At 41.6% G+C, this 21,835-nt stretch overlaps 1 protein-coding gene across 14 annotated transcripts in view; it reads left to right on the forward strand.

Moving 5' to 3' along the window:
* The window catches only part of Dlg2 (discs large MAGUK scaffold protein 2), a 1,777,227-nt gene that overhangs the window by 500,803 nt on the left and 1,254,589 nt on the right, over window positions 1–21,835 (forward strand). For 3 of the 14 annotated variants that reach the window (XM_085683010.2, XM_085683017.2, XM_085683018.2), the window contains exon 1: window positions 19,846–20,191. The exons of the other annotated variants lie outside the window; for them this stretch is intronic. In XM_085683010.2, coding sequence (XP_085539136.1) covers window positions 20,150–20,191 — 42 coding nt within the window. In that variant the 5' untranslated portion in view covers window positions 19,846–20,149. Of the gene's footprint in view, window positions 1–19,845; window positions 20,192–21,835 lie in introns of those variants that run through there. 14 annotated transcript variants of the gene reach the window in all.

Here is a 21,835-nt window from a genome sequence, read left to right on the forward strand (position 1 = left end):
TTGTATGTAATTAGTTAACTTGTATGTAAGTGTTAAGTATTTGTATGCAATTGGTTAATATGTATGTGAGTTACCTAGAACAGTGTTTGACACAGAGTAGATCCTAAGCAAATGTCAACTTGGTGTTTCTTAAATTAAAAGCAGCAATAATTTAGCTCCATTATAAAACTATTTGAATACATTTTTATTGCTATTTTTTCATTTGATAGTATTACATATGAGTTTAATGTGTTTGCACAATTTCCACCTCCACTTTCTGTCTTGCCATCTCAACCACCCCCTGCTGAATTCCTGACTTTTCCTATATCTGTTTTTTAAACATACATGATATATGCATATATATGTGCATATTTGTGTGCATAAAAGCAACTATGAATCACTCACTGTGTCCAATTAGTTTTGCTCTTGCATGTGTTTGGGACTGACCCACTTAGGATTGGGGTTTCATCTCGAAATGGCAAATGAGCAAACAGACAATTGGTTCTACTGGTTCATCTTCCCTCAGAGGTCATTGACTGCCTATAACCCTTCATCTATGGATGGGGCCTTGTGAAATCCTACTTAAATGGGAAGGAAAATGAAATCATGACATTCACAGTTAAATGCATGGAACAAGAAGATAATACAATGCCTAGTACAACTCAAACCCAGAAAGACATATGCTACAAATTCTCCATTATTTATGGATCCTAGATACAGGTGCTATGGAGAGGAAGGAAGGAAAATGTGAGGTGTAATTAACCGTGTTTGGGAAGGAGGGCTGTACAGAGGGATAAGAAAGGAAGAGCGATAAATAACACTAAGAAAGTATGGGAAAGCCAATTTTACAAGCTTACTTATAATTACACATATTATATATTTACATGTGTATATGCATTTATAATTTCAGTGTGTTTACTCCCCATAATGGGATATGTCCTCAGGAGCTATATAGAGTATGTCACACACACACACACACACACACATATTAATAAAAGACAGAGAATACTTCAGTTCATCTGATATGAGGTACATTTTCAAGAGAACATTCAAACAATATAAGATACTGCCATTGCTTTGGGTTGCCTGCTAGACCATCAAGGTAAGACCCTACTGCTAAAGACACCATGTGCTTCAGTCAGCGACTCGGGGGAATCAGCTGGGCCTGAGCTGATCCCTCTGTCTTCAGAGTGAGCTCTCAGTGTCAGAAGTTGCTACATAAGTTTGGAAAGGAGAGAAGTGGCCACCTGCCTTCCCTAACTGTAAATCCTGGGAACTAAAATGAGGACATTATCAAGACGGTATCTATGCCATAGTTGCACAGATGTCTTGGGAAGGTATCTCCAAGAACACCATAGTGGCACAAATGTCTTGGGGGTGGGGACAAGAACTTCCTAATTGGACAGGAGTCCCACTCAGTTGGAGGGAACTCATGCCTATTAGTATAAATGTAACAAGAACCCCTGTCTGGGAGGGTCATAGAGGAGAATCTGCCACCCCATTCTTGCTTCTGTGTGCTCCCTCAATACTCATGCATGTACTCACGTGTAAGCGCAGCTCTCATAGCTCTCCAAACAAGTTCCATTTAACATTTAATAATAGATTGACTATTACATAGAAACACAACTTCTCAAAAAGCAGATAATAAGTAGCCGTGGGATGCCCAGGTTAGATGTCTATAAAAAATCCCTATATTTAATACTCAGGGGCTATCCAAGAAGAAAGAGTCTGAGGATCAGTATGACTGCTGTAGGGTTGTTGTTGTTGTTTGTTTGGTTGGTTTTTAATCTGGACAAGGCAGTGATGTAACTATGACCTTTCAGCAGTAGCGCTGCACTAGACCTGCAAAGACTACAATAGCCAGCCTGCCAACATGGATGGAGGAAAATGAATAGACCTCTTACAGTCATCAGCCACTAACTTGAAAAGGCAAATGACTTTTAGGCTTTCGATATAGTTTTTTTTATTATTGCGATCTTTTAGAATTGTCAGAAACCTCAACTATCATGTAAATGTGCTGGGGGCACTTGTTCTCTAAAGCACTTTGAGAGGTGCTGTGTAAGGCTAAGCTCCTAAGCTCAGAGCTATCAAGATATGCTATTCTCATTTATTAACAAGCTGTATAAGGGGACCACGGGCTCAAATCAAATGGCCTCCAACTTTCACATTCCCTGCTCCACCGCTTACCCACCACGTAAGCTCAGGTCAGTCACTTAATGTGTATGGTCTAAATGTTTCTCATCTGTGAATAAAGAAAGTAAAGCCAACCACATAGAGCCTGCCGTGAGGAATAAGCACTCAAGCACTTGAAAAGCGTTTAGAGCACTGAGCACAGCAAATGCGCACAGTTTTCTCACTGAGCAGCTCTTAGGTGCTGGGCATTGCAGTGCATGATGAGTAATTACTTTCCCTTAAGAAACATAGTATCTAGGGTGAAGATAGGCAAACTCAGTCCATAGGCTAAATCAAGCTTGTCTGTTTGTTAAATACTTTAATGTGTGCCCCACGCTACCGTCTCGCCTGCAAGAACCACGCGGGACACAGGATTCTTCTGCAGAAAAGCTTTATGTCTCTTGGGAGCTAGAGCATAAGCCACATGGCGGAGACCCAGATATGATGGAACCCATCCCTTATATAGGAAACAGACCCTGCTTCGGACGTGTCACTCTTGGATTGGTCAACTGCTCCCAGTCCCAGGTGATACCTTGGGAGTAGTGGAAAGTTACCAACACGTGTGAGCTTTCTAGCTCACCTGGCGGTGCAGCGCCATCTATGGTGGAGAGTGTGGTTGCGGCCTTCTACATCTCCCCCTAATTTTACTTCTTTGCAGAAAGGCAACTCCCTCAAAAGGTAAAGATAGAGGTCGCACTTCCCAAAATAGAAACATTAAAATGGGCTTACACGGAATCTGCCCCTAGGCTCATGACACCTGGAACTTATCCGGTCTGCCCTCTGCCATTTTTCTGGGAAAGGGAAATATACGGCAGGAAACCCTTATGCAGGGCGACTTATCTCTCAGAGAGGGCCATTCTCTGTGCGATGCTCTTCAGCTCGACAACCTTCAGGGCTAGCTAAGCCAAGCACTCCACCCTGTGCCATGGACCACAGTCCTAGGGGTGCAGGAGCTGGTTGGCTTAAACCTTACTGCTTTAACATAGATAGCCACATATCAGTAGAGGCTCCCTATTCCAGGGCAGCCAGCGCTGTGCAATAACCATTTTATCCCTATGGCTTTGGGATTAGAGTCAGCAGACCATCCAGAGGAGAAACACTATTCCATAGCATAGGACTGTTCCAAAACACTTCCACCCCCACCCATTCTTTGAAGTAGGGGATGAAGGACACAATCCAGGACTGGAATTCTTCGGCCAAGCTTATGTCCACTCGCGTGGAGTTGATTGTCACGATGAACCGTCTCAAGGAGGACAGCAAATCATCAAAATTCTCCTGCAAGATACAAAGACAATTCTCGGGACAAGTTAGCCACTTTTATAAAGTTCTTATATGCTACACTGGTCACACATAAGGCTGGAGTTTTCCATTCATAGCCCAATTGGGCAAGCTGCCATAAGATATCCACCTGTTCTTGTACTAGGTCAATTATTTAATTAAGAACCATTATTCCACCTCTAATAGATGTATCTATGGTAGCCTGCTGATCCAGGGCTGTAGCCACTGTGGTAGATAACTGATTGAGGGTCTTTGTTTTTCATGATATAGGCCGTGCTGCCCCAGTGGCGCCTAGGAAAAACCCAGGCCCTGTTTGTTGATATTAGATTTAAGATTTATTGGCTCCCGTATTTTTTGTCGGTACGGTGGCCTCGGGCTCCAGAGCCCGCCCGCCATCCAAGGGCTGTGCGCGGCCCTGGGCCTGCTCGCTGCGCGGATCCCCGTGTCCCAGGCCAGGAAGTGGCGGCTCCACCCCCAGGCGCCGCCCGCCTTTCCTGCGGGGCCAGCCCAGTCCTCTGCGGCTGTGTTGGTGGGGGAGTGTGGCGGGAGCCGACACCCAGACCGAGGAGGCACAGGTGGCAACATCTCAAGGTCCGTGCCAGAGCCGCTGCGGCTCAAGGGGCTGATGGGAGAGGCGGCGACCAGGACCGCTTTCCTACTAGCCAACTCTCAACACCTGTGCCACAGCAAAAGCGGCTGTAAACTCTCACAGATCCAGCCAACGACCCAATCACCCCAAAATCCAAGGGCCCTTCGCATCCACCTCCCTGCGGATCCTGAAACACCAGACAAGCCAATCGTATACACAGCAATCTTTTAGGAGGACTTGAGTTCTTAAAATGCTAAGCAGTTCTTAAAAACTTAAGTCGCACTATGTAGATGTAATACGGTACTGCCTGTTTACTGCGTCTAAACCTTAATTGCGCTTTTATTATGATAATTACGACCAGCCCTGCCTGAAGTCAGCATCGTTTAGCATAGCCAAATGGAACCATAGCCATTTTAGTCTCAGAGACCAGCACAGTTTTAGGTACATTGTAAGCCTTCTGGCCCGGCTGCCTGTGGCACCGCTCTCACTCCCGGCACCGCCATGACATCCTCCAGGCCAGGCACCAACCGAGCCGGCGCAACGTGCCTCCCACCATAGCCATAGAGCAAAGCTCCGCTCCAGCTGCCCTCCAGCCCCAGCTGCACCCACTCCGAGCCCAAACCGGCGTAGGGAGCAAAGCAGAACTCAGAGAAGCAGGCTTGCTGCTCTGCAATCATTGAAAGGACCTCATTTAATCTTTTAGGGAATTTGGGCGCCGTTAGTCTCTTTGACTGCTTCCTGCTGAATTGGGCCGCTGTATTTTAGGGGTAAACACTATAACATTTCAGGAGGTCTCGGTGATTCAAACCACGTGGATCTCAAGCACATATTTAGGCTCCCATCCTCCGTGGAGGCGAAAACAGAACCTCTCCTCCAAAACATCATATTCTTAAGCCCATGTTTTAAATTTAAACTACCTTTTTTAGCAGTTCCTAAATTCAAATATCTTTCTCCTGTCCAGTACATAAAAAACAACATGAACAACATAACATAAAGCTTTTGACCTTGTAAATCAGCCTTCTCCCCCATTTTTACTTTCTTAGAATCATTGGGGGGTCCTTTTTAACTTATCTGAGTGCGCGTGCACAACCTCCCACTGCTGCTCAGTTTCTGATATGCTCTCTGGACTTTAGAGCGTACCTCTCTAAGCATGCATGCCTGCAGTTCTGAATCCTCCTTGTGTCCAAGGGGTCTCCGGCGGTGCAAAGTTCTTCCCGGGTTTCGGCACCAGATGCCCCGCGCTACCGTCTCGCCTGCAAGAACCACGCGGGACACAGGATTCTTCTGCAGAAAAGCTTTATGTCTCTTGGGAGCTAGAGCATAAGCCACATGGCGGAGACCCAGATATGATGGAACCCATCCCTTATATAGGAAACAGACCCTGCTTCGGACGTGTCACTCTTGGATTGGTCAACTGCTCCCAGTCCCAGGTGATACCTTGGGAGTAGTGGAAAGTTACCAACACGTGTGAGCTTTCTAGCTCACCTGGCGGTGCAGCGCCATCTATGGTGGAGAGTATGGTTGCGGCCTTCTACAAATGTGTGTGTGCACATGTGCATAAGCACATACTCATATCATAGCACATGGATGGAAGTCAGAGAGCAACTTAGGGGAGTTGTTTCTACTATGCGGGTCTTGAAGATGTTAACTCAGATATCAGGCTTGATGGCAAGTCCCTTAACCACTGAGCCATCTCACCGTCTGTAACCAAATGTTTCTCATGATCCAGTCCTGTCCACATATTTGTATATTGTCTGTGAATGTTGTCTTGTTCCAATGGCAGAGTTAAATGGTTGTATTAGAGATCTTGAGGCTTACAAAAGAGAAAAAAGAAGTAAAAATTTACTAACTGGCCCTCTAGAGAAAATGCTTGCCATGTTTGTTGAGTGAAGAGAACAGGCATGTGAACCAATAAACTCTATGGATTATGCAAATGATTTAGCACAGTCTAGCATATGTTTATCAAGCAAGCATTTCCTGTGCTTGATGATATTCTGAGTGCTAGGTTCATGGTGGTAGAAAAAATAATACTTGAACCAACAAGGAACTAAAATTCCAGTTGGTAGACAGATAAGCAAGAAAGTAAATAAGGAAAGGAAGTCTCAAAAAGTTTATGTCTCCCCGGTGCTTGAAGTAGACTACAGTAGCATCCAATGGGACTATCTCACTCTTATAATCATTCTCCACCAAAATATGATCAATTTTAGTTCCTGCCCATAACTGCCTCTCAAAAAGGCCCATTTCTCCACTGTCTTCAGTGTACGATATGCTGCTAGAACAAACCTTGTCCAAAGAAAGTGCTAGATAAATATTGGTTCAATGAAACAGAAAGGAATCAAATCATTACTCTGTGCACTGTTTGCCTTGACAGGGAACTTCCCATTCTTCACGGTCCCGATGAGGGGCACTTTTGTCTTCTAAAATGACTCCCTTCACCTCTGCTCATTGATCTCCCTGGATTTCATCACAGGAAGCACACAGATCAAAGGGAAAGAAGAAGGCACTGCTTAGGGTCCAGGGAAACAGTATTCCAGTGGGTGTCATAGGGCTGCAGTAAGCAGGGAGCTAAAGGGGACAGTTCTATCGGTGTGACTGTAGAGATCCACAATGACCATGACTGACACAGGACATGACTCTCATAGTGGGAGGAAGAATAAAAACATTGTGTGGAAAAGAAGTGTGGTTATACTTTATGGAGACTACGTTTGCAGAGAGGCAGGTTAGAATACATTGTTCACAGAATAGAAAACAGACTAATCGCCAAAGTGAGAGATAATTTGGTAGCTGTGAAAATTGCAGTACTTCATTTTATTAGAATGAAAGGCAATGATTAGAACTAAAGGTAGTGTTAGGAAACAAGGAGGCTATCTCTTCTGGAGTAGGAGCACTCTCAAGGCATCTGGGAGAAGGAACTCAGGGAGGGGGGAGCACACTCAGGAACTCCAGGAGGGGGAGCACACTCAGGAACTCCGGGAGAGGGAACACACTCAGGAAGTCCAGGAGTGGGAGCACAGTCAAGAACTTTAGGAAAAGGAGTGGCTTAATTATGTCTGCATTGTAGAACATTTATGTCCTTCAATATAGGAAATAAAGGAGCCTGGAGCCCGACTGTTAGGAACAATGGCTACTTTGTACTAGGTGCTTACATTTCTATTATCTTAATATTCAGTGCTGCCGTGAAAACCAGGGATCATCACATCCATTTCACTCAGGAAGTGAATAAGAATCAAAAGAATTAAGCATTTTGTCCATAACCACAAAGCTAAAATGTGAATGAGCTGGAATGCAAATTAGATATTTTAAAGATAAACGTGTTCATTTTGGCTAATCCTTAATGCCTCTCTCAGCGTGACATCGTAGGAGAATGATAAAAAGGAAGTGGTTAGTAAGAAAAGAAGGAGGGAAAATATGGACACAGATAACTACAGCAGCCAACTGGAAGTATGAAAGTTACTCATCCAGAAAACTTTAGTCATGACTGTGTCTTTGGTTACTGAGCAGAATAAATGACTCATGAATAATGATCCAAGTGACCACCAAAGTCCTAGGAAGCATTCAGTTCTTAATCAACAGGTAACAGGGTAAATAGAGGAACATCCAAACTGTTCTTTGAAAATGTCAGGACCAGATGTGTTTCCCTTTTTTAATTTATTGATTTTTATTGAGCTCTACATTTTCTCTGTTCCCCTCCCTTCCTCTCCCCTCCCCTTCAGCCCTCCCCCAAGGTCCCCATGCTCCCAGTTTTTTTTAGGAGATCTTGTCTTTTTCTACTTCCCATGTAGATTAGATCTATGTATGTCTCTCTTAGTGTCCTCATTGTTGTCTAAATTCCCTGGGATTGTGATTTGTGGGCTGTTTCCTGAATATTCCTGAATATTCCTGAAGGGATAAATGCAGAGGCAATGTAGAGATGCAGAGAGAACAGTCAGGAAGCTCAGTATGGTATTATGATAGTTCAGTTAAAAGGCGATGAAGCCAGCTCAGCAGCAAGGGAGTTGAAAATGTAAGGCTTCATGAGACCAAACACGCAAGCTAGAATGTGGTTTTTTTTTTGGGGGGGGGGGGGGGAGGATTAACCTCTGAGAACCAAGAGCACAGTGGAAATGAAGCTGGAAAGGCCGAGAAGGTCCAGCTCATGGAAGGCCTTGGAGGTTCTTGAATTTAAATTTAGAATAGTTAGACACACAAATAGGAAAATGTGTTTTAGTGTGGATTGCTTTCAGGTTAGAGGACCGAATGATAGAGCTCTCGTGTATCTGTTCAATTGTTTGGTCCGAGACTCCTCACTTATAAACACTATTGTGTGGTGGATAAAACTTTAAACCTAACTTCTCATCCATTGATCACACTCACTCCTGATACATGTTTTTAATCTTGGCAAATTGCAAGTAACGAGCCAGGCACAAATCCTTCACTTTGTAGCCAATCTTTTTTTATGTTACATGGAAGCATTCCATTCTGGGTAAAATTTGGAACTCAATAAACTTCTGGTTTTGGTTGTCCAGACCAAGTCAAAGAGCATGCTGTTGGAGTCATTAGAAATGCTGACTTATTTTACCTCTTAGAATTTTCTGGATACTTAATGACTGATAAAAGGTACTTTGGGAAAGAAGTAAATGTAATTGGACTGCTACCCTGAGCGAAAAGAAAGACATTTGATTGTTAATTTGTTTATTCCAAAAGGATCCCTTGTAAGCTTTTTAAGGTTACCACCTGTGGGCAATGAATGCTCAGGAGACAACTTATAATTATGCGGCTTCCTGAGTGGACTCTTCAGTGACTGGTTAACAGTAAGGAAAGCTCAGTCAAGCATTCTTAAGAGATGGAGCAGTTACACTTCAGTCATAAAATCTTTAGTGGAGACAGAATAAAAGTTGATTCAGGTATGCATTTATTCAATTTAAGTATATTTAATTCAGAAGAATCTCCCTTCTCCAAGATGAGCTGCATATATTTTGCCTATTATTTGTACGATTCTGAATCTGAAAACTGGACCTATATTGTATTAGGCTCCTCTCAAGAAGCAGAAATGACAGAATGAATTTAGATACATAGTTTACAGGTTATGGTCCAACTATTCTAACAATGGCTGTGTCCCAATGGAAAGGTCAAGAATCCAGTCGTTGCTCAGTCAGCTGTTCTTGAGCATATACCAGGAAAAAGTAAGCTCTGATGCCAGGGATGGCATTGCCAGTGAGAGTGAGGGTAAGAAGGCAAAGAGCAAAAACTTCCTTCTTCCTTGTCCTTCATCTAGGCTGCCACTGGAAGGTATGGTCATGGTTTTCAGTGTATCGTCCCATTTCAAATTATTTGATCATGAATAATCCCCACAGGGTTTTAGTTAATTACAGATATAGTTGAGGTGAGAACCCAGAATAGCCATCTCTCTCTCTCTTTCTCTCTCTCTCTCTCTCTCACACACACACACACACACACACACACACACGGACCTATACATATAACTTGTAACAGGGAAGGCAAGTAAGCATTAGATATTTTACTTACATTTATTCTCTGATGCAGACAATTAATTCCTATCTTGATGATGAAGACGTCTGCGGTGTGTTTTACTTCATTTACTCACCCCAAAAGCTCTATAAAGTAAGTACTTTTATCCTGAATTTAACCATGCCCTCTGCATGAAGTTCAAAGCTTAACATAGCATATCAGGGCTCTGAGGTCATCCAAACTTGCATTTTTCTTCTTTAAAATGAAGATAATTCTTACCACATAGGGTTAGTGTAAGGATTAGAGATAATACTTAGAAAACGCTCAGCATGGTTTCTCGCACATAATGAGTCCTTGCAAATGGGATGGAGCGAGCATTGTAAATAGAAACATATTTCCTTACGTGTCAGCCCTTTACTGTTTGCATATGCAAGGTTTAATGCAGATGTGCTCTGGGCAAAGACAGGCTAACCACTAAACCACACTAATCACCAAGGTGTCCTTCATGCCTCCCCTGCTCGTATGGAAATAGAGAGATCATGTCTTCTCATAGCCTTCTTTAAGTATGAGCTCAGTGAGGCAAAATCAAGTTAGATTTAAAGTCAATTATTAAATACATAAAGAGATAGTGCCCCATAGACATTATGTGCCATCTTTTCTTTTAATAATATGAATTTTATTATTTTTCCTTTCAAACATTCCTGGGAATTATGCTCATCCATCTAGATTGACGTGTATACTCTGCACATATGTGTTTATATATATTCACATATATGACCTTGTGGGATCAGTGTGTACATTGTCAATCTAGGAGAGTGAGCAATAGGGAAACAGATCGCTTGGCAAAGGAAGACCAGTAACTGCTTGTTCACCTTGTATGCTCAGTGCTTGTTATAGTGCTTGGCAGAAGCGGTGCATAGTAGAGCTCAACAAAGATCTGCCATCGGTGCTTCCAGATAGCCAAGTGTTTAGAGTACATCCGGATATGTTCATAAATAGAATAAGTCAGCTCGTCTCTCAGGAAGTCTGTTTGTCATTCAAGATTTTTGTCACCGTATAAGAAGGAGCAGGAGGTCTGTGTCACGTCTGCTTCAAGTGATCTTCTTTTACTTTTCTAGTAATAAGACTGAAATAACCAAATTTGCTCTGACGAGGTCTTAGAATTAAGTGCCGCCCACAGGCAGCCAGAGACTTTTCTTTATTAATCTTCTTGGAATTAAAAGTTGTTAGAACAATGGGGAAAAGTCGTATGAAATCTTCCAGAGATCAAGTATTTTCTTAGCGCAGTGCAGATGCTGCTAACCTTAAAAACGCGTAACTGTGAGTGACAGCTGAGCAGGTTGTTCTCTAGTTTGAGATCCATCTAAGTGTAAATAATCAGAATATATTAGTTGGAGGCGCTTAGCAGAAGATTTCTTCAGTATGTCCCCTTGGATATGACCTTTGAGGTAACAACGGATAAACACAATAGCAGTAATTTTTAGCTAACATATACTATGTAGCAACCATCTACTTTGATTTTCTATATTCCATTTCATTTAAATTGCACTGCAATCCTACAATGTAATTTTAATTTTTTGAAGCTCAGAAAAAATTATATAACTTTTCAAGGTCACAGTGTATATATTGTACCTGGCAAGTGTCTGGCTAGTTATATATTGGTGTGTTGAAGAGGAGTTGTCTCTAGCATCTTGATAGACTCTTCCAGGCTAAGGCTCTTTGTTTCTGATTTTGTAGTCCCTGAATTCAAGTTACCCTACTCTCTATATACCACACTTTGGGGGAAAGCACTGTATTCATGTGAGCTAAAAGTTTAAGTGATAAAATTTACATTTTCATTTGAAAATGGAACATTTGAGATTATCAAACTGAAGAATTCTTATTCATGACTGACTCAATCAAGCCCACCCCCTTTTTGCTGTCTTTGCCCTTCCTGTCTATCTTCATGTTTGCCTACATCATGGTTTGTCTTTCTACACATAGGGGATTGTACCAAAGGAGGCAACAGTGAATTGCTTTCAAAGACAAGAGGCCAGAGTGAATATTCTAAGTCTGAAATTATGGAGAGTGCCCTACCACATAGCAGAGAGAGAAAGGACAATGGGAACACAATGGAAGTTAGCCCTAGCTGGGAAGGTCTTCTGGAATGGAGAGGAATGTGGCCTGGGAACTCCTGCATCCTGCAGGGATGTCAAGAATGCCTTGAGGGGAAGACTATACCACCACAAATCCCATCTCTTGTTTACTATAGAGGAACACTTTTTTTTTTTTTTTTTTTTTTTCCCAGCTAACCTGGCAGTTGACTTCAGGAACAGAGAGGAAGAAAGTTAGTGTCTAGTTCCCCTTTTCACTTTTTATTGTCTCTTATTCCTGCTTCAGGCCAAGTGACTTAACACCAGTTTGTCGGCTAATTCCTTTATCTAATGAACAAATTTACTTAACATCACAGTATCTGTGCAATTTATTTCAAATAAAGATAGTTTTCAGAGGAAAGGGCTATGCTGCTAATTATACTAAAGCAATGGGCGAAGCATAGCATTAATCCTGATAAACTGAGATTAATGGTCCTCAACACCGATGCCCAGTTTCTGTAAATATTTGCAAAAAGTAAACAAAGATGATCTCAGAAATATGGGCTCTTCACTAAGGATTTTTTATATAGAAAGGGAGCCAGCATCAGTTTGATTTTTCAGGGACTCAAAAGTAGGTAGGGGATAGAGAAAAAATATTTACATTTTATTGTATTTTATTTTTTAGATTATGGCTTAATTACAATTTTTCACTTTTCCTATTTCTCCCTCTAAAACTTCTCAGAAACCACTCTTTCCTCTCTTTCAAATTCATAGCCTCTTTTTTATTACATGCATATATGAATATACACATATATTCCTAACATAACCCACTCAGTCTGTAGAATGTTACATGTATGTATGTTTTGGGGGCTGGCCTTTTGTCAGTGGACAACTGACTGGTGTGATGTTCCCTGAGGAAGACTCTTCATCTCCCTGGCATTTCTTAGTTCTCTGTAGCTCCTCATGTGGAGTTGAGACCTCATGGGCTTTTCTATTGGTCTCATCCTTTTTCAGATCATGTTTAGGCAGCCATGTTGGCGAGACTTTATGGGTGCAGCACCCGACAGACGGGAATGGAGAAAATCCTCAGGCCTATTCCGATGTGAGCACTTTTGGCTTGATAAAGCCACAAACAGGCTGCTAAGAAGCAAACAACCTATGATTACTTTGGGGAGACCTTGTCCTGATTAGAAACAAAGGCCAAAATAAAAGGGGAACGATGGATACTTTTTCTTAAATCTTGGACACTTGTGGTTACCTGCTGCAGATTGTGTTGCTAGGCTGTATGTGGTCTGGCCGTTGGCTGCTGGAGTATCTAGGTCAGTGGTTTTCAACCTTTGTAATGCTCTGACCCTTTAACAAAGTTCCTCATGTTGTGGTGACCCCCCCGTCATAAAATTATTTTCATTACTATTTCATAACTGTAATTTTGCTAGTGTTATGAATTGTAATAGAAGTGTCTGATATGCAGGAGATCTGATATGTTATCCCTGAGAACGGGTCATTTATCCTTCAAGAAGTTCAAGACCAACACGTTGAGATCACTGATCTAGGCTCTCAAATTGAATTGCTTTTTTGATATGACTCTGAGGGGAGTTTTAAAGACACTATCAATTGTCTAAAATCATTTTTGATGTATTTCTGTATTTTTAATGTGCAATTTAAAAATTTCTACCACTTATAGACAATGTTATTTTATGTCTCATGCATGAATTTGAGTCAGTCTTTATTAACACTCAAAGGAAATTCAGTCTGTTTGTTTATAAGTTTTGTATCAAACTACAATTTTGAATATGTTCAATTTTACTTTGGGAATACTTCAAGAAATGGCAAACCTCATAAAAGATTATACTTATATGTATATTTATAATTTACCTCTATCTTGGATTGATTGCTCGTTAGGCAAATCTTAAATAATTTGAAGTATTTCCACTAATAATTGTGTTGCTTTCATTTCGTGTTTGCTCATAATTAATCACCCCAGGCTAGAATTAGGATAAATGGTAGCTAGGTTTGGGAAGAAGGTAGCGTTTGCAGATCACACCGCCTTTTGCTTCTTCTTTGTGCATTTTAGTAGTTGAAGATGAATGGGGACAATGATAAATACTAATTAATCATAGTCTAGTTTTAAAGTCTAATTTTTAGACATAAGCAAAAATGTATATGGGATGAAACTGTCACTTCTATTTGCATCTAAAAACTTTTACCTAAGCGCAGTGTAAACCTTCTTTACTGGACATACAGGGTCATAATATTCTCAATACTGTCTTGAGAATCAAGAATCAATTTGTGAAATGAGGCAAGAATACCCTAGCATGCCCAGTGGAGCACATAGCAGAGGATGCAGGCTCATTATTGTGTGTTCTTTATGATGTATTAAATGTTAAAGCCTGTAAAGTAATGTAAAAAAAAAAGTAACACAAATACAGATATGTTTCCAGCTTACACATATAAATGTGTAATCTTTTTTAAAGATAAGAAGACGTCAGAGAGACCCCACTTTTCCTTGTTATGTCAAGGTATTTGTAATGCAATCTCTTCTACTTTTAGAGATGCCTTCCCAAAGAATTATCATATGATTTGATATGCCTTATATCCTGTAAATTAGTTATTATTATTTTTTCTATAAATTTCCAAGGAAGACTTAAGAAAGCCCAGTGCCAGCGGGACAGTTCAGGGTATATAAGTGGACTTCTTGATATCCCTTCAGAACCAGCTTAGAAGTCCTACAGAAGTGTTGAATGGCCACACGACTCCCAAAGGATGCAGAATCGTATTAATAGTAAAAAGGTGTTGCTTATTTACCTCCATCTCCCTATCATCCAGCCTTCATTACACTACAAATTACCAGTGATTAAACTGACTCTGCTCTAGGTAGGAAGGCAAGGTTTGCACACCTTATTTATTTTAGCTCTTACAACATTCCCGTGAAGTAGGTTTGCAATCTTTATTTGGCAAAGGAATACTCGGTGGCAGAGAGGGGTTATGTAACCAGCACAAGGTCACACAGTTGTGAAGTGACAGAAAATAGATTTAAGCCCAGGTTTGTTTTCTTTCCTTTTTGTGACTTGAAGCCCAAAGGCTGCTTAGAAGAAGGACAAGATAGGGCTGTGTCTACATAGCCCCTTGCTCATTGGCTTCTGTCATGGAAGGTTGAACTTCTACTAAGAATTGTTTTATTTGCACCAGGAATCAGGCGATGATAGGACATGGTATGTAATTCAAAATTTAATGTGTATTAATGAAGTTTTGGAGCAATGGATTATGCACTGCCCATCTCATAGGGATTCTCACAGGCTGCTTTGCTGTGAGAACATCAGTATTTTATAGTCATGGACAGATTACGTGTTGTACAAACCTGAGATATTTAGTGCCCTTTCCTTTACCAAATGGTTTTGCTGATGAACCCTGACCTAAGACAGTGATTGTAACTTTAGTGCCACATTGGAGCCAAATAGGAAACTTTGTAAAATGCTAAACCCTGGAAGCCACTGCAGAGATTTCATCTAATTGGTTTGGATTATAGCCTAGTGACCATCTAGTATTCATACTTACCTAATTAATCCCATTTTAAGGAAGCAAAAGTCATCATAACTATGCATAAAAAGGAACAAAGTCACCCATCATCCTAATTTTACAGATAAGGGAAATGGTACCCATCAGTAAAAATTATTTGTAAATATTAACTGTAACCACTACTGCTGTTATAGTTCTAACAAACTACACCCTCATACTGCTGTATGTTATTTTCTTTTACAGATATTCACTATTGTAAGCGTCATTTTAGTTTTAACTGGATGTGTGTGTGTGTGCGCACGTCTATGTGTGTGCACATGCATGCACACATGTGTATACATGTGTTCACAGAGGCCAGAGGAGGTCATTATATCCCTTGGAGTTAGGGTTACAGTTGGTTGCCAACTCTCCTACCTCTAGTATTGGTTCTGGGTACCAAGCTCAGGTCCCTAGCAAGAGCAGCAGTGCTGAGCCATCTCTCTAGTCCTCAAGTTATAATTTAAAGACTTGTTAAAGCTTCAAACCAGGGTCTAGAACTATGGCGCAATTGGTAAAGTGTTTGCATCAAATGCATGGGGATTTAAGTTCAGATCCCCAGTACCCACAGTCCTCTAATCCCAGAGCTGAAGAAGCTGTTGAGGCCAGCTAGACTACTCCCATTGTGGACTGCCAGGCTCTTTGAAACAACCTACCTCTAATAAATAAGTAAGTAAGTAAACAAATAAACAAAATAAAGAGAATTTGAGAAAGGTACCTGGCATTGACATCTGATACACACATGCAGATACACATGTATGGGCATTTTCCCACAACATGTTGGTTTCTATGTGAACAAATACATATATCACTAAAACAACACCATAACAGACATACATTGCACACACATACACACACACACACACACACACACACACACACACACACACCTGGGTTGCATTTGAATTCTTTGTTTCTTTTTTAAACATTTTTATTAGATTTTTGAGTTTTGAATTTCACTCTGTGTTTTTAGGTCATACTCTTACTACACTGAAAGAATCAACAAATTTTAAAACAAATTTTCTAAGGCAGGCAGTGGTGGCACACTCCTTTTTTGCCAGCACTTGGGAGGCAGAGGCAGGTGAATCTCTGAGTTTGAGGCCAGTCTTGTCTACAGGGATGAGGGGGCCTCTGCTTGTGACATTCATGGGAGAACACCACATGGAGAGATAAGAATGAAAACCTGGTGCAGACTGATTTCGTCAACCTGGGTCAGACGTCAGAGATTCTAATAGCAGGTATTTAAGTCCAGGAGAGTTTGGAAATAGTTTCCTGGTGTAATTCAATCCCCTTTGCACAAGGAAGTATAATTTCATTGAAACTCAGTTTAAGGTCTGGTTCCTTCATCAAATAAGATGGGTTCTAGAGATACACACCCTGTACTATATTAAGGGTCACATGTGTGGCCTAAGACCCAGTCATACAAATAGAGACCATTTGTGCTGTTAACCACCCCTGGTCCTGGGTGGGGAGGTTGGGGGAGCCATTGGCTATGAGGGTCGTTTAGATTGCTAGCCAGCTCAGGTCTTGGCTGTAAGAGCTTATATGGTCTGAACCAATACGGGACACAGATCACTCGGCTGTTAATCACTTCCAATTCTCAGCTTTCTGAGTAGAGAAACTAGCTTTTCATTTTTCCCATTGGAAAGACAATCCTGAGTGTTTAACATTCCTGGTTTCTCTGGAGATCTATGGGTACAAGTATCCCCGCTATGCTCCCAAAACAGGCCAAGTTCCAGGACAGCCAGGGCTACATATACAGAAAAACCTGGTCTCAGAAAACAAAATAAATCAATAATGATTTTTTAAAATTTTTATACTGTTCCTTAAATAAGAGTTGGGATGTTTTTAATATGTTTATAATCATGTGTAAATTATTACTTTTTCATTCATTATAACTTTTAAAAATTTATTTTATCCTTAGTGAATTATGAAAGTTCCTTTAAGGGATTTCTAATATAATATGCTGCACATATTTTGCTAATTTTTTGTTTGCTATTGTATATAATTCACCAAAGCAGAATGTTTATATTTTTGCATAATCATAATTATCTATTCTAGTATAACTTCAGTCCTTTCTTCAATAGTATACAAAACCAAAACTATGTTTTCTTCTATTATGTTTTTATACTCAACTCATTGTTTCAACTAGGGTTTTACTGGTTTGGTTCATTTTTAATGTCCTCAACTAAATTATGAGTAACACATTGCCCCATATTTCACATGGCTAAAGATTTGGTATGGATGAGATTTTCTGGGATTTCTCACTTGTTTTGGAACATAGATTTACTCTGTGCCCTCCAAAGCTATGTAGCCTGTTAGAAATTTCTTTTTACGGTTGTCAGCGTTGCTCTTCTTTGGATATACTACCGTAATACAGCTTTGGACTGAAAATGGAGGACTCACTTTTAAAATTATACTTTTTACTGTGTTTGTATGTTGTGGGGAGGTATGCTATGGCCTCTATAACATGTGTGTCATGGTGTGTGTGTGTGCGTGTGTGTGCGCATGTGCAGGTGTTTGTTGGATAACTTACAGGAGTTTCTCTTTCTCTTTTCTACCCTGTTGTCTTAGGAATTGAACTCACGTGGTTAGGTTTGGCTACAATGTTTACAACCTGAGACATCTCTCAGTCCCTTAATACAGAACACTTCTAATGGACACTGTGATCCTTGTTAATGCTTCATTTCCTACAAGTAAAAAAATAAGGAAGGTGGTCATTATCTTTATTTACTGAAACTAGGCAGTAGTTCTGCAGGGATATAGCCCAAACTGCATTGGGATTCTTTGAGATAGGTAAGCCCACTTGAGAGTTTTAAGTAGGTCTTAAGGCCTTAAGTCTTCCTTTGGAATGTACACACTTCAAAGCTGTAAAAGAAGCCCTATCCAAGTCCTTCCTGACTTCACTTTTGTCTGTTCCCTACCAGTGTGCATCTCTGAGTTTGGAACATCTGTCTCTTCCCTTTGTTCTTCTTGTCCTGAGGTATCCAAAAGTCTAGAGGCCAGCAAAACAGCAATAAAAATATGCAAAGTGCATTTTTATCCCAATTCCTTATTAAAAAAGAATTACTTAACAGCACATTCATTGATTGAAAAAAAAATATTTCCTGAGAATCTTCTGAACCCTAGTGGAGACAGGCAGTTTTAAATCCTCCCCATTTCCCACAGCATCCAGTGGCGGTGTTTGTCTTCACTTACTGGGAGAGCTACAGGAGAGGTAACCTGCTATGACCTCTGGAGAGGGAGGCGTTAGGAACAGAAACGACAGCTTCTGCTTTTAGAGCCATTAATAAAAGTTGTTGAATGATAGGACCTGGGCGTCCATGTTGTTTTCCTACTGCCCTGGAAGTCACAGTTATGGTACAAGTACTTACAGTTTGTAATTACCTAGCCTACTATGACAGACAGAGCTGGGAATCGAATTAAGTGGCTCCCTTCTCTCTCATTTGCTAAACAATCTCCAGCTTAAGCCAAGATTGCCTTTTCTTCCCCCATCCTAAAAAAGCCACAAACAATGACAGACCAAAATAGCTATTTAGTCAGAAGTGACGACACTTTCCAAACGCTCATCATTAAGAGGGAAATAGACAACCTAGTTCTTTAATGCCTCTCCACGAATTACCTCCTGCCCTCTGAAGCATCCTCACCTCACTGCCCAGGAGAGCTGCCCAGTGACTCTGCCTAGCCTCAGCACTGCTGCAGGCTCTGAAAGGGAGGAGGCTTATGCAAAACATGTGAAAGAAAAATCCTAAAAGTCACTGCAGCTCCTTCCTGCGAGTGATGCGGTTCTTCTCTGTGCTGTGAGAACCGTGGTGGCGAAGACATCACCCATCTTTTTCCTCCCACTATTTTTACTGCAGTGAGAACTGTTTGTGTCTGCTCGCGTTTCGCCAGATAGCTTTAGAATCCTAGCTGAGCATTAGGGCTTCCTAAAGCTGGGGGGAAAAAAGAGTTTAGAGACCTGCATTGGACCTTGTCCTCTTGGCTGAATAAAAATCCAATTAATTTGCAATATCTGTTGCCTGTCAAGGCTGGTAACAGCCAGTAGGCTCTGAAATGGTTTTTAATGAATTATGCCCCTCTCATGGATTCATGGAAATAGAAGCTTTTCTTCCCCCTCCTTCTCTCATTCTCTGCCTCCCAGAGCCAGCTGGACATTTCCCATCAGCTCCTGCCGCTGCTCTGAGGTCCAGTCATCTCCTGTTTCATCCCATTCCCATCCTGTGTTGTTGAGGGTCGTTTACCAGCAAGGCAGAGCTTTTGGGCAATGGGATGCATGGTCTTGTTAGAGAGCCTAACAACTTTAAATATCCCTGGACGGTAGACCTGATGCTATTCTAGGGCAGGGCAGTAAGAGGTGGTACTTCACAGCCCTGGAATAGCAGAGCACCCCCCGAAAGACAGGTTTAGGGTTTAGGGGACTCTGTGAGATAGTGAACCTTTGGTCCTTCTCTGTTCACACTGAGGAATGGAAGAGAGGCGTGCTTGCGCTGGTTTGTAGTATTTGCCAAACAGGGTACTGCACCATGAGAGCCTGGAATGTAGTGCAGAGCTGTTAGGCTCCAAAGGGGGAAAGGGTTCCCTCTTCATCTATAGGCAGCCCGGTACAGTCCATGGCAAAGTATCTAATAGGACAGCACTTGGGCTCTTCAGAAATATAAGTAACTCATTGGTTAAATTTCAATTCTTCACCTTTCCCCCTCCTTCCTGGGTGAGCTCATTCCCCCCCTCCTTTTTTTTTTTTTTTTTTTTTTCAAACCCAGTGATTTAAAATGCTAGAAGGAAAAGCAACTGAGGTCCTAACTTTCGGGTGCTGAATCCTCAGCTAATTGAAATTACTGGGCACAATGCTATATATAGCCAATGAAGAGATTCTGAGCTCTCACTCAGTGCCTTCAAGACATGTCGTTTTGTAGTCAGAGGAAACAGGGATCAATGCATTTTCAAACTGACAGAGGGAACGGATGCTCCTTAGCAGCACATGCCCAGGATCGTGTGTGTGGGGCTTGCGCTGTGCTGAGAAGCTGATCACCGGCCCATATGCCCCTTATTTACTGCAATGTTCTTTGCATGTTATTGTGCACTCCGGACTAACGTGAAGGTAAGAGGAGGCGAGACGGCAACTGGGCACGATGTACATGTTAAACCAGCTGCAAAAAATGTCTACCTTGTGTGGCACCAGGACTTTTCGGATGGCCAGCTGAGCAGGCAGATTATTACAGGTGGTTGCGAAGGCTTTGTTTTATTGTTGCCTTGCAGCCTCCCTGGGGGAGCGTGTTGGAACGCTGCTGTGAAGTGACCTTCAGGTTTAACTGTTTGTAATTCAGGTTCAGGCTCACTCTTGGAGGGTGGAGAGGGGGGAGGAAAAGACGGGAATTCTTTCGGTAGGCCAGCACCAAGAAATCAGCGGAGGTAACAAGCTATGGATCAGGCTGTAAATTAGGATTTAGCCTTTCCTTTTGAAAGTGCTCTAAGCTGCTCTGGTTCCTGCAGCTTCATTGTTCTGGGAGCTCCGGGGTTTGAATGTAGCGGCTGGAATGGCATTAGGATGTGAACTGTGGGGTACCCGAGCATCCTGTGTGTTGAATGGAGATGACGAGCATCGGGAATTTGGTGATATTAATCACACAGATTCTCAGTTCAGGGTGGGTTGTTGGCTTAGACTGCGTGGGTGCCGCTGCCCTGGTGCTGTCACCTCGCTGACATTCACTTGCTGTAGCTGATAAGGCTCCAAAGTTGAGCTCAAGTTTGGGAGATTTACCCCTTGTCACCGGCGAGGACGACGTTATTATTGGAAAGGTTTATCTGACACTATTCATTCAGCAAGGAGCACGAGAGAGCAGCTATGGAATTCCACTTGCATAATTTAAGTGAATTTACATCCTGGGTTAAATTTTTTTTTTCTTGAGATTATATTTCTTATTGAGGCAGGTCCAAAAGAAATGATTGTCTTTGAGGAAGAAAAATATCCAGAGGCAGTTTCAAGCCTGAAATAAGACTTCTGGGGAAAAAAAAAAAAAAGTCAACGTGAGGTGTTTCCCTTTTTATTTTAGTAGAGAGTGTTTTAATGTGTCTAGGTACTAAAGTTTCATTTTGTGTGTTTACAAGTTTTATTGGAGAGCTGCCGGCTGTTCACATTTGCAAACCTTCTTGCCTAGCATTTGAACTTCAAACAGGTAGTGGGCAGATTTCAGCGGTTGGCCAGATCTCTCGCAGCTGTAGCCTGGAAGCTTTCTGTGCCTGAGAAAGCAAAGTTCTCTATTTACTTCTTACTCCCTTAAGAATTTACTTCCTCAGTGAATACGGTGGGATTAACAGACATCATGATAGGTTTTCAGAGATGGGGCATATACTCAGATACCAACGTGGGCTTGTTCCAGTGCATCTTCTATTCCAAATTTATGGTCAGTCCCCTGGTTTTGTGAAGTGGGTGAGTCCTTGTCTTCCCTCCTCTTCTGTTTCGGAAGCATGAAGTGCTTCTTTCAGGAGAAGTGTGGTAACTCACATTAAGGGACACTCATTTGATAACTCACTGCTACCTTTAGGAAGTGTAGGAAAGCCTGCCGTGAATTTCCTCTGTGGGAAGACCCCTTTTGACCCCTCCTGTCTGCTAACTTCTAATAGTTGTCTTGATAGTTTTAGTTTGGACTGAAATTTGTCTCACTTCAATTCATAAGCCAAGGGAAGGCTTGTTCTGCTGAACTTGGATGACCTCTGGTGAATAAATTCTTAATCCTTTCCTTAA

This window comes from Myodes glareolus, chromosome 24, assembly GCF_982192425.1.
Source record: "Myodes glareolus chromosome 24, mMyoGla1.1, whole genome shotgun sequence".
NCBI classification, from domain to species: domain Eukaryota; kingdom Metazoa; phylum Chordata; class Mammalia; order Rodentia; family Cricetidae; genus Myodes; species Myodes glareolus.